General features: G+C 42.8%; 1 protein-coding gene across 1 annotated transcript in view; it reads right to left on the reverse strand.

The window, feature by feature from the left end:
* The window catches only part of LOC124788906 (glycine receptor subunit alpha-3-like), a 723618-nt gene that overhangs the window by 76063 nt on the left and 633292 nt on the right, over positions 1-14263 (reverse strand). The window contains exons 8-9 of the mRNA XM_047256189.1: positions 11999-12190; positions 7089-7157 (exon numbers count right to left, since the gene is read on the reverse strand). Coding sequence (XP_047112145.1) covers positions 7089-7157; positions 11999-12190 — 261 coding nt within the window. The remainder of the gene's footprint in view (positions 1-7088; positions 7158-11998; positions 12191-14263) is intronic.

Below are 14263 nucleotides of genomic sequence, written 5' to 3' on the forward strand. Positions count from 1 at the left end.
AGTTGAAGCACTTGTGAGACGTCCTCTGCCCGAAGGGAAAACGGGGGAACAAATGTATCTATCGGCTGGCGTTCGGCGGTCCGCACGGCCAGCTAAGCGGCACGGCTCGGCCACTGCAGCAACATACGAATTCGCCCGGGGTGCTGGCCACGGGCGATCGCGGGCGCTAGCGCCCCAGGGGCACAGTTTGGACGAGCCTGATCTATAGTGTCACCCTACATGGCAAATCGTACGATGTAAACCTTGTAGCAAGAGAATCCTTAAAATTAAACAACTAGTAATGGGAAATAGGGAAAATATCATATTAATGTTTATTGTGGTTTGTGTATTTTCAATTTATTGAGCTAATATCCTTAACATAAAGATAATGGCGAAAATGGGCCCTATGTGAAGCTTGAGCGGCGTACCTAATTATAAGGAAGTCAACACTTACCACTGTATGAAGTACTTTGGACAAATGTACCTAGCACTGGTAACTGCAGATTAGACTACATGGGTTAGACATGCTCCTGACAAAGTACAGTGATCCCTTTCAAAAAACACAAAAGGGTTATTCCAATGAACCATAATGACTGGATTATAAATTTTATTCAGTTTCACGAGACATACATATATATACTCATACATTAAGGATGAAGAAATAATTTTTCACGTCGTAAAAGAAAGGGGCACAAAATTAACGCAGAAAAGATAGTGGAGGGCGTTATCAAACAGGTCAATGGATTTGGAAATGGCCGTTAATTAATCTTGGTTATTGTACGTTTCCAAAATCAGCGACCTCCTCCGGTACCCTTTTTGGCGTGCACAAACATGTTTTTCTTTGCTCGAGTGACGTCTACAGAACGTTAGAAGTGTACGAAACACTTTCAGTAGGAATGTTCACACAGCGTCGTGGAAGGATTCATAGAATCCTTAAGCTGACTAGAGAAGCCATATTTTAGCCAGCTCTGTCTGTATTGGAAGCTATCTCGTGCGATGGGTGTGAGGTTTGTACAGTAATAGTTATTAGCTTAGACTAGAAGTAACCGCAACCCGTCTCTTATGAACGTTTAAAATAGCAATAAAGTATTATAAACATTTTACCATGAAACAGACTTCAATCTCTTGCGGTTTTGCCTCATTAACGAATGGCATTTTATAACGACCACAAAAGTCTGGGTTATGTTCCTGGAACAATATTTTCGTCGAACAATACATACACTTCATAAAAATTAACAACATTATTTTACATCACACATTAATCGGTTAAGCGTGGTATTATCGATAAAAAATAGGAACCATATACGCTAATGGTGAAACAAAATTGCGGACATGAATACACTGTTACTGTGGATTTTCAACGTATTCTACTACCAAATACATCACATAGAAATGATAATGTTGATTGATCCGTAGTTTTTCTCCTCTGCCCGACTCAGAATTGATAGATACAGTTTAGCTTCTTATCGCTGATGCTGCTGTGGAATTTTTCTAAATATTCTGAAGTGATTTAGGTCTATGTCTGAAAACAGTGATCTTTGTCAACTCAGTCTAGTAGTGAATCAAGGTTTCCAGAATTATTTAATGGTATAGGAAATCAAATATCTCACAGGAATGTTTAATACATCCAGTAACAACTAAGAATACTTCCCAGACTATAACAGAGTAGAGCATTGTATTCGTTTGCTTTTATTTCCAAAAATAACCGACACGTCGTTATCGAAATCGACATGGCTACCGTAAATTTTCCTGCATATCAGCTGACTGAAATTAATATAAATTCTACCTACTGAATCATACTTAACTGCGGGAAAATAATAACTGCATATTAACAGCGGAAATATATTGTCAACATAAGGATGTCACGAATATAATCAGCTTAAATAAGAGGTTGTTGCGTCGAAGCAATGGTACTAGCTTGGCTAGGACAGTCACCTACTCTTCCTTCATGATGTAAGTAGTCGCTAGTGGGTGTAACACTTTGATTCCATCGGTACAGATAAGCATGGAAACTGTAGTACATTTCAGAAAAGGGAAAGAGATCAGCAATCAGTCGTAATTAAAATTTATATTTGTTCTTAAAGTACAGTTTTCAGATACCGTTAAGTGTTAAGAAAATAAAAGAAAATATGCAAGAATCACTAATTACAAAATGAATAAATAACCCAATTTGCACAACAAAAGTGACAAAATTATGTAACGTACCATATAAACGGAATAATATGGACTCGTCAAGTGAGCCTCCTGTTTACAGAGCAGTACAACCAACTGCAGCTTACGTCGCATGAGGCGAGCAACGATGTCTAGACCACTAACTTCAGGCATGGGGATCTCCAATTCTGGTCTGCTGGCTGATATTTTATCAACTACCGTTGGGTGACTTGCGGAGTATAAAAGTGGATGTAGATGTAGATGAAAACAAGTTTTTCATTGAAAATCGAAGTTTAACAGAAAAGATGGAGTAGCTTGCTATAGATATGATAACGATACACTTTTGTTGGTCAAATTTAACGATTATGTTGTTAATGATCTCTAAGTTCAGTGACATACACGGTAAAATCAAGTTTACATGTGAAGTGGAAATCAATGGTACTACTAATTTTATAGATTCAAATATCAGGAATACAATGGAAAACATAGTTTTGAGATATTCAGGAAAAATACTTGCTACACTATTACAAGCTATCATTCAAAACATCCAAACAAAGAAGAAAATCCCTAAAGAGATTTAAAAAAGTTAGCCAACCAGTTAAAAGAAATGTTTATTTAGCCCTTGTCCTAGGTTTCGATATTTATAAAATTATCTTATTCAGAAGGAATGGGCCCGTTGAGGCTGTGGTCTGCCACTACAAATTTCTCCGTCTGGCCGAGACTAAAGCTCCTCACGTGTTCTGAGTGGAGCTGTGAAATACATCGTTGCGTCTGACCGACATATTGCTTGCTACATGCGCAACTTTGAAGACTCCAGATGTCCGTAGCAGTAGTTTGTCTTCCATCTAGCCAAGCATATTTTTTATTTTATCCGATGAGCGGAAACGAATTCCAGTAGCCTTATGTCTTCCTCTGCATCGTCTTCTGTCCGTTCTCGGCTGGAGATCGTCTTGTTTCTGTCTCCGAGTAGCAGTTCTTGCGAAAGTTTTCTCTGCGATGCTGAAACTCGGTGGGTAGACTCCCCTTGTAGCATATTTCTCATGCTCTGTGCGGCAGGGTGGTGAGGAAAGATTTGCTGGATGGTGGCAATTATTGGCTATTTAGATACAGGTCCACGTGTGTCTTTTTTTCTATAGACAGAATGTCCCAGCGTGCCATCAGTTTTCTTCCTTACCATGATACAGAGGAATGGCAGGCATGTGTTTTCTTTTACCTCCATGGTGAGCTTTGCATTGTCGTGTACGCTGTTAAAGTGCTCAAGAAATTCATGCAAGTTTTCGATGCCATGTGGCCACACCACATGTGTGTCTTCCACGTGTCGGTAGGAGGCCTTTAATTTCAGACGCGTGGTTCTGAGAGTTGTTTTTCAAAATGTTCCATACATAGATTTGCAGTGCCTGGAGCAGGAGGGGATCCCGTAGCGACTCCGTCCAACTGCTGGTAGAACTATCCAGCAAACTGGAGCAGATGGTTGTGAGCGCGTGGCGGAACAGGTCCGCAATGTCTTCGTGAAAGTGGCTGCCTAGCAGTGCAAAGGAGTCCTCTAACGGTACCCGTGTGAAGAGAGACGTGACATCGAAACTCACTAGATCACCATTATCCAGTTGTATCCCCCCAAAGCACCCTCACAAATTAAGTTGAGTTTCTGACATGGTGTTTGCAACGACCCACGAGAGGCTTTAGTAACCGCGTCACGTGTTTCGCTATTTCATATGTTGGTGAATTTATCGTGTCCACTGTTGGACGTAGTGAAACTACCTTCTTCTGTATCCCTGGGAGGCCATACAGCCATGGTGATATAAGTGCTCTGGGACAGAGCCCTCTGACGACATCCTTATCAATTCTTGAGTTGTTTAGGAGTGAGATGCTCTTCCTAGCCACAGCAGGTGTAGGACCTTTTCTACTGGCTTGTAAGTTGGGTCTTGTAACAGCATCTCAATCTTCTACCAGTAGTCAACCCATCGTAACTGCACCGTCACATTGCCTTTGTCAGCTGCTAGGACGACTGTATCTTCGCCTACGTGGAGGTCGTGTATCACCCTGCGTTCTGCTATGGAGATGCCTGTTTTCAGCATTTTTGGATTGTCAAGAACCCCGCAGGTCACCCTACTCGCCTCTTCATCGGTCTCGGAGGGAAGCCACTGAATGACATGCTCGACGCTGCTGGTGATCTCCCGTTTAGGTGAAACGCCTCGTCCAGCTCTTTTCCAGTCGAAATGGTCATGGTCCTCGAATCCTTGGTGTCGATACTTTGCATGCGTGTCATCAGAAGTCGGTGAAACTTAATGCGTTGTTTCAAGGTAGCTTTGCACTTGCAGATTTAATTGGAAGCGGAGTGTTACCACATACCCCAATCCCACGTGCAGGGCAAGAGACTGATTGGCAGGCGCAGATGGTAGGCGAGGAGAGTTCTTCCGATTTTATCTAGTTAAAACCTTGTGATGCTTATGTGCTCCAGCACCAGTGTCGAAATAGCACCCTGTAAAATACGTGTTGTGTGAGAAAACAGAGGTATCATGTCTTCGTTCCAAGAACTCTGTCAGAAAAGTAGTGGCCTACGCAAACTGTCCTTCTTCATTCGAAGTTCCTGTAGCATTCCATATAGGTAAGCTATGTGGGAATGCAGGCTTTCTCGGCATATTTCAATGACGAAGTCGTTTCAGGTTGTCAGCCGAGTCAAGGCGTCGTTCTGCACAACTTCTAAAAGTTTCCTAATTGCCATCTTCATGCGAAGTGCCAGTTACATATCCGGTATCTTGTCTTTATGGACGCTGGACTGTAGGCTCATCTGCCTACTCTGCAACGATTTGGCCAATCGCGTGACTCCACATGGGGTGTCGTGAATGGTGCTAGAGCCAATCGCGGTCGGTGGTTTGTCGTGCCTCTGGAGGGGGGGGGGGGGGGGGACAGATCCGACGTTTTGGATGGTCCTGGCTTTTCAGGGTCCTGGCGTCGCGCTGGCGGCTGAGGCAGCATGTAGAATAGACAGAGGGTAGAATAGAGGGACAGCACTAGGACGTGACCCCAGGACCCTCCAACACGTCCCCACCCACACCAACGGCCGCGTTGCCCTACCAACATCCACGATACCCCATCCAGAACTGTGCGATTGGTCCAGCCGCTGCAGACGAGAAAGAGAAGCTTACAGTCCAGAGACTGAAAAGATATGAACTGGACAAGAGCAAGACACGCCTGAAGATGACGAGTGGTAAACATGTCGAAACGTTGGCGGAGAATGTCGCCTTGACTCAGCTGATAACCCGGGAAGACTTCACTATCGAAAATTTACCCAGAAAGCCTGTGTTCCTAGGTATTATGACAATCGTGGTAATAACAAGTGCAACAGAACAATGGTAGGCAGTCATTTACTTTAGAGCACGTCAATACCAAATGGCGATCTGTGTGTCTTGGGCAACTCGCACTGTATATGGGAGTTGATCTACAGCATGTCCATGTGGCATTGTGTAGGTTTGTTACATAATAGACTTTTTGCAATTTTAGTAGATGACCCTCTGTTTTTAAAGCCATAGCATCCCATCTATTATCTGTTTCTCTCCCCCCGGATTGCCTTCTTTGCACGTTTGCAACTCCCCTCGCCACATTTAATAATTTTGCTATCCTATGCCGTTTAGATTATATGTTTTTAACTCCAACATATATCAATTTAAAATATTGACTGAAACTGTGAAAGCCGGCCGCTGTGGGCGAGCGGTTCTAGGCGCTTCAGTCCGGAACCGCGCTGCTGCTGCAGTCGCAAGATTGAATCCTGCCTGCCTCGCGCATGAATGTGTGTGATATCCTTAGGTTAGTTAGGTTTAAGTATTTCTAAGTCTAGGGGACTGATGACCTCAGATGTTAAGTTCCATAGAGCTTAGAGCCATTTGAGCAACTGTGAAACACAGTATCTGATATGTGGTTTTGAGTAAATAAAACGGGTTCGGGTGCAACTTCTTAGGTAAATTCTACATATATTTACAATTTTTTCTCTTTTCTACTAATTCTAAAAAATATTCGTTTGTAAATATTCAGATTTACTTTGTTTTGGATCTCAAGATGTTTCTGAGTGATCGAAAGATGTAATCTAATTACAAACGTACAAATGAGATGGAACAATAAATGAGAATTATTTTAAAATGAGTTACATCGGTTAGGAATATTAACATTGCTCTTTTTGATAAGAGGTACAGCGTATAATCGTCACACCATCATGCTAATTCAAATGGCTCTGAGCACTATGGGACTTAACATCTGTGGTCATCAGTCCCCTAGAACTTAGAACTACTTAAACCTAACTAACCTAAGGACATCACACACATCCATGCCCGAGGCAGGATTCGAACCTGCGACCGTAGCCATCATGCTAATTGTAACAGCTATAGCACTGTAGTACCACCAGTAGTGTGGAAGGGGGGAACGGGTGGTGAATGTACTGACACAGCGCTTTCTTATCTGTGGCGTCATATTACAGCTGAGACAATTGCACACGTTGCATTTCACCTTCCATTTCAGATCATCCCCCGAGTGCATAAGATATTTTCCAATAGGATCTGTGTGAAATGTGTTGAAACGTGAAATGTGTTGAAAATATGTGGAAACTTTGTTTTGATAAGACAGTGTTACAAATACCGCAAGATTTTTCAGAGGTATGTTTTCCTTAAGGAATTGCTTTTACTTGTTTGTCGAAAACTTTAAATTTATAAAAAGTTACGTACAAGCTACCCAAGGCAGCCAATACCTTTTACCTCTACACAGTAACAACATTGACCAGAGTGTAGGAGAAATACCGCTATATCTCATCAGCCTGCCCGGCGGGAGGCTGAGCTGTGCAGTGCATGGCATGTGCAACTACGACCTTGACTCTGGCGTCCCGTAGTGGTACTGGTGTTGGCTGGTGCAAGCATGAGGAGGCGTGCAGAAGAGCGCCACGGGGGCGCGGCAGCGCTGCCTCGGCCACTCACCGGTGCAGGTGCCCATCCAGACGTCGATGGCCTTCACGTAGCTGACCTGCGGCAGCCCGCTCTGGATGCCTACAACATGCCGAGAGCACTGCTCTAGCGGAGCTGGACCACACACCCGACCGCCGGCTGCAAAACATCAGTGTACCCCAGCACTACTCAACAGGAGACTGAACCACACTTAAAGCCTCTCAACAAATATGCAGAGGGTCAAATTTCTGTAATCACAGGATCGAATAGAAAGAATGGTACATTCTCCGTCACAATGGATCAAACAGCAGGAGTGTCCCCCTCAAAAAATGTTGACTTTATCGACTTGTGTACGAATACATGGTATACTGGCGATATAAATCACTAACATTTTCTCGAACTTCCAGCTGCGTCGAGTGATCAGATATTCACATTTTGAAGCGTTGTCCTGTGACATTGGTAAGAGATGACTGCCTTAAGCTTGCAGATTCTTCTCTTATAACGCAGTGCTATTGTCACATGCGATCGCAGGGCTGTGATGTCACAGGAGCCTTGTCCATTGCCAAATACGATAATATTTTCAATGCTTCTACATGGTAAAACCGCTATATAAAGACAGAAGCAGCAAGCAAATGGGAGTCATCGTTTGATAATGACTAAAGAGCGTTCTTCTGAAAACTCGTAAATATTTAACGTCTTGACTGGGCTGGAAGATCGGGAAAATTAATTTCCCGTGTGGTAGCATTGATTTTTAAATAACTATGAATCTGAGGAGCACGATATCAGTATTTAATCAGAATCATGCCATCATTTGCTACTGAAGATATACTGAAGAGCCAAAGAAACTGAAACACCTGTCTAATATCGTATAGGGCCCGCGCGAGCACGCAGAAGTGGCGAAACACTACGTAGCATGGACTCGACTAATGTCTGAAGAATTGCTGGAGGGAACTGACACCATGAATCCAGCAAGGCTGTCCATATATCCGTAAGAGTCGGGGGGGGGGGGGGGGAGGAGTGGATAGGAGTGGATATCTCTTCTGAAAAGCACGCTGCAAGGTATCCCAGATATGCTCAATAATGTCTGGGTAGTCTAGTGGCCAGCAGAAGCGTTTAAACTAAGAAGAGTGTTCCGGAAGTAGCTCTGTAGCAATTCTGGATGTATGTGGTGTCGCATGGTCCTGCTGGAATTGCCCAACACTGTCGGAATGCACAATGGACATGAATGGATGAAGTTGATCGGACAGGATGCTTACGTACGTTTCAGCTGTCAGAGGCGTTTCTATACGTATCGAAGGTACCGTATCACTCTAGCTGCTCGCGCCCCACACCATTACAGAGCCTACACCAGCTTTAACCGTCCCATATTGACATGCAGGGTCCATGGGTTGATGTGGTTTTCTCCGTGCCCGTACACGTACATCCGCTCAATACAATTTGAAACGAGACTCGTCCGATCAGGCAACATGTTACCAGTCATCAACAGTCCAATGTTGACGGGCCGAGGCGAGGCGTAAAGCTTTGCGTTGTGCAGTCACCACGGGTATAAGGGTGCGCCTTCGCCTCCGAAATTCCATATGGATGATGGTTCGTTGAATGGTTCGCACGCTGACGCTATTTGATTGCCCAGCATTTAAATCTGCAGTAATTAGCCGGAAGGGTTGCACTTGTGTCACGTTGGACGATTCCCTTCAGTCGTCGTTGGTCCCGTTCTTGTAGGATCCTTTTCCGGCAACAGCGATGTTGGAGATTTGATGTTCTACCGGATTCCTGATTTTCACCAAACACCCGTGAAATGATCGTATGGGAAATTCCCCGCTTTATCACTACCTCGGAGATGCTGTGTTCCGTCCCTCATGCGCCGACTATAACACCATCTTGATAACCTGCCAGTGTAACAGCAGTTCCCGATCTAACAACTGCGTCAGACACTTGCTGTGTTATATAGGCGTTGCCGACCGCCGCGTCGTATTCTGCCTGTTTACATATCTCTGTATTTGAATACACATGCCTATAGCAGTTTCTTTGGGCCCTCAGGGTAAATAGGTAGAAACATACTCCACTCTCAGTGTTGTGGGTTTCACTAAACCTTCAGGGCTGTGACGTAATCCAACACGGAGCAAGCAGTGATAAAATTGCACGAAGAGAGTTATCTATTAATTCTCTATAATACACATATTCCTGGCCGTTGTATTTTCTCATGCGCCCACATATAGTGCTAGCAGCCCGACAAGGTCATCATAATCGATTATGACGGCCGCTGTGGCCGAGCGGTTCTAGGCGCTTCAGTCCGGAGCCGCGCTGCTGCTGCGGTCGCAGGTTCGAATCCTTCCTCGGGCATGGATGTGTGTGATGTCCTTAGGTTAGTTAGGTTTAAGTAGTTCTAAGTCTAGGGGCCTGATGACCTCAGATGTTAAGTCCCATAGTGCTCAGAGCCATTCGAAACATAATCAATCATCAATAAACATTACCATCATAATCATCGTCATCGTTTCAGCGATTCCTTCTGAATCCCTACATTGTCCATTGTTCTAAATGCTCTTCTCATTTCCTGCTATAAACGTGTACCTTTCCCCGTATTGAACATATTTGTAACCGATTTTATATTCTGGTGTCTCAATTTATCTAGGCGTGTGTGCTTCAATTGTGTTCTAAGGCATTTCATTTTTGTGGCTTGTTTATGGCTACCGCCTTTCTGTCTTAATATCCACGTTTCATTGCCATATAAAACAGCCGGCACTGCTATCATCTTCCACAGCTTCTGTCGTGTTTCCATCGGCGATGTTTTCAGTGTTGTTATAATAGTTCCGCACATTGTTGGCATCTTCGACTTTCTTTATATCTCCATCGTAAGCGTACGAGGTATTACAGACTAAATAACTAAAAAGTTCAGCATCTTTTAAGATTCTGTCATCCAAGCCATTGGTTGTTTGCCCTGGGATGAAATGGTTACTGATTTTGAGGCAGATGTTTTGAAGGTAAATCCTTCACTAACCTTAAGTATTAAATAAATAGCTCTTTGATAATTTCGTTCTGTGTTTCGCATAACGGCTACGTCTTCAGCGTGTGCTAGCATATTTGGAGTGGTCCTTTGTAACATAATACCAGGTGGTACCTACTCTTTCCCTCTCTGTAAGACATCGTCCAAAAAATGTTAAAATGCTTGGGTAATTATACACACCCTTGTCTTACTTTCTCATTAATAACTATATTTGTGCCACTGTAATCAGATAAATTGAGACTAAGTAGGTGTCCTTGTATAAGCTTTTGGTACACGCTATTATGTGTTGAGGGAAGCACCGCTTAGCCACTGTATTCCTAAGTTCATGCCTGTCTACCTCATAGGAAGCCTTCTCTACGTCTACATTTTGATTTGTTTTCTGTATTAACTGTTTGTTGATAAAAACATTGTCAATGGAAACTCCCCCGTTTCGAAAATCATTCTCTTCTTCCTGCAAGAGTGGTTCTGGTGTTGACTTTAACCAGGTGTTTAATACACCGGGGTACAGTTTGTACGTTGAATCTAACAGCTCTGTTATATATAGTTTTACTTCTTTCGTCTTTCTTTAGTATAGAAGAAACAGCTGCCGTTAATCATGTAGTCGGTACCCTAATTGTAAGCCAGCAGGTGTTTTATAAGTGAAGAAAGTGAAGTTTGTGGGAACGTCCCCAATTTGTCAAGAGTTCTCTATTTATGAACTCTGGCCTTGCTGATTTAGTATTCTTCTGTTTTGTTACTATAGCCCCCAACTCTCAAAAAATAGGTAACTGAATATTTTTGTAATTCTGCGATTCCATCTTCAGTATTGGTAGAAATGTCTGCCTCAGGATGTTTGCTAGCATCTTATCACGATGTAATTTAATATGGTCATCTATCCACCTCATCTCCTACGTTTTCTTAAGAAACGAAATAAATCTAAACGTCTCGTTGATGTTGGTAACTGCGATAACTGTGATATTCGCAGTACTGCAGTCCGACACAAAAATTTATAACTTGTGATCGTACATGCGCCTTAATTCATTTCTATGGAAAAATTCACTGTTTACCGAAGAAGGGAATGGATTTAACACATGTAATAAGACGTCCAGTAATAGCTGCATAAGAAATGGAAGTAAAATTGAGATGGATTTTGGGGATGGAAAAATGTTAGAATATTTACGTCGAAGGACGTATGATGCAGTGTGCGGATAGAAAAGACTGCTGACAGGGGCTACTGAAAGCCATAAACAAACGGAAATTATGTTTGTTATTACTTTAGATTAGAGTTTACATTAGGACCCTTGCAGATGGATGTACTTATACCATATGATAGGTGACAACAGGGTGAGTGGCAAATATTAAAAGATTTTCGAAAGGAACAACGATATTTCAGGACGAACGAACAAGAATAGAGAGAAGCAGAGGTAAGACGCTAGTTACAAGACTGCCTGTGGCAGACAGCGAAAGAATGTATGCTTAGGAGCATGAACTAACGAACTAGAGAGACAGGCCTAGACGACGACGTCCTCCTGGAGAAGATCTTAAGTACCAGAGAGCGTAATTCAGAACAGTCTCTCTGCAGGCAGACACGGACGGCAGTAGCGTGCTTTCTCTCTGAAGACTTCTCAATCGTTGTTAAAAGAGTGTTTTGCTATGGGTTTACGTGCATGTTCCGTACTCCCCTTGGACATTGGTACATGAGTTCTCAATTCATATATTATCACATGTATCTGGGTATAATAACTTGATATAGAATGCATAATCATATAAAGATAAAAACAGACTAAAATTATTAACTTAAAAGATTCCGCGTTGCGACTGAAAACGCTTAGCCATCGGTAAAAAATGCTTAAGGAGTCGAAACTTAATTAAATTAGTGAGGTGCAAGATACTGCAAGCGCTCTATTAGAATGCACAGTAGAGTTAGCACCATGTGAGGAGAAAGTGAACGCCGTGTAGTTACCCGAGGACTGCGAGGAGACGGCGAGCAGCGTCGTGACGCCAAGCGTGGTGCGGCCCGGCACGGAGTCCACGTCCATCCAGAAGGAGACCCACGAGATGACGACGATGAGCATGGTGGGCAGGTAGCTCTGCACCAGGTGGTAGCCCACCGACCGCGACAGGTGGAACTCCGCCACCAGGCAGCTGTAGTTGCCTGCGCAGAGCGGACACCCAAGTCACAACATAACAACATTACAGCCACAAGTGTTTCTGTGTTTCGCCAGTCTGCAGGTATTACAGAAAATAATAAAGTCACCACCGGACCCGTGGGTTCCCAAATAAAATAGTCTCCCTCTCCCTCCCCCCCCCCTCTCTCTCTCTCTCTCTCTCTCTCTCTCTCACACACACACACACACACACACACACACACACACACACACACACACACACAGGCATACACACACACTCTATATCGGTATGAGAACAACAATACTCAGAAACTTTACACATAGGAAGCTACCCCAAAAGCTTAATTGTGTCCACTTGCTAATTATTCCAGAAATAGTAACACCATTTTCCTCAGATGGGTCGGAGTTGAAACAGTGTGTTAACAATTATTGTTTTATTTCTTTCAACATTTTTCTTCAGTCTACGAGTAGTTGCTTTCCTTATAAACATCATTACGTTATTCGTTTACAGCAGGTGCTATGTATGCGAAAATCTAGAAGAAGAAGTTTATAAAACAGCAACACGTCTTATTGCCAATCACAGTACTGCTCCAATGGAACAGTTCGAAAAGAGTGAAGCGTTTCCGTATTTTTCAATACGATGAGCGATGATGGACATTACTAAATCTGAAGTATAGCTTAATGATTAGTTGTTGTGACTTGTTGATAAAATACACTAGTAATTCTACTTTGGATATTAAAATGGGTTTCTTTATCCCTCATAGGATGATGAGTCATACTAATTTTGTAAACACCAACGTTACCTATAAGTAAGTTTTTCTTTTCAGGATATTTTTGGTAGTGTATGTATTTTCAACATCTTCACATTTATTTTAATGCTCTTACTCATAACAGATGCTCGAAACCTGTTACTGGGTACAAATACTCTTATCAGTTTCCTGTTACATAAAAAAATCATGCGTACACGACGAGAGAACCGCCAACTCATAAACAAATTCTACACGAATTATACACTTTCGTTTTATAAAACTCAGAAGAACCTGCTACAAGACGATAGACGCTCTATTTTGTACTCCCGAAACGAATCTGTTACTGATGTGTAGACTAGCTTTGATACAACAGTGCCAACCAATACAGAAATGGTGCCATATCCTACCATACTTGAGACGAAATCATCGTTCTTAGTTACAGAGTAGAGGACAAGAGACTGTGCAGTTTAATATGAATGTGAGCATCTGGCTACTTAGAATTCAATATAAACACGACAAATTACCTCCGAAAAAGTTACATCTGCTGGGTTATTGGATTATTTAATTCCGTCACTGAGTGGATCTGAATAGCTCCCTCCATCACACACTCAAAACATTTCTCAAGGCGTTGGTTGAGCCTTCCACACAGAAACATTATACATTCACTGTCCAAGCTTCAGGTATGTTTCTTTAGTGAGAGATAGAAAATGTATCACAAACTTTCATATACCAAAGGGAAATAAGTTGTATTTGTCGATTTAAAATGTTCGGACATAGCATCTTATTTAGAGCATGGAGACGACCATTGACTGATACATCACACGTCACTCCTGTCGACCGCAGCTACAATAGCAATGCGCTTTCGTTTTGCAGTGGGCAGCGACTGGGTGGCTCTGCCGCACGTCAGTGGCCACGCTGTCTGCGAGCACGAAATAAACTAAGCTGAGCACTGCCCTGTACCTCGTCCGTGGACTGCTGTCTCTCCGGTTGCTCACTATGATTACGCTTACAAATGAGTCTGCCACGATAACTCAACTCTCAACTTCACCGTCACACACCGAGTTGGTCGATGGACTTCGTCGTTCATTGCAGTTCTGGGACTTTCACAATGGACTGGTGCACAAGTCGATAACTTATAAACCCGAATCGAAATTTGAGATGTAATTATATGATATACATTCAGTTAATAAAGTGCGCATGTCCGGAAATCAGTAATAAGGATATGCATCTCGAAAATCATATAGGTGACTAGCCGGTTCCAGCGACGTTGTGCGACGTCTGTTTTTCGCTGTATCAGAACGCATGACGTGAGACGATTAGTTGGGATACAGTTCAAATTTTACTACTTTC

Source organism: Schistocerca piceifrons, chromosome 3 (genome assembly GCF_021461385.2).
Source record: "Schistocerca piceifrons isolate TAMUIC-IGC-003096 chromosome 3, iqSchPice1.1, whole genome shotgun sequence".
Classification (NCBI taxonomy): Eukaryota; Metazoa; Arthropoda; class Insecta; order Orthoptera; family Acrididae; genus Schistocerca; species Schistocerca piceifrons.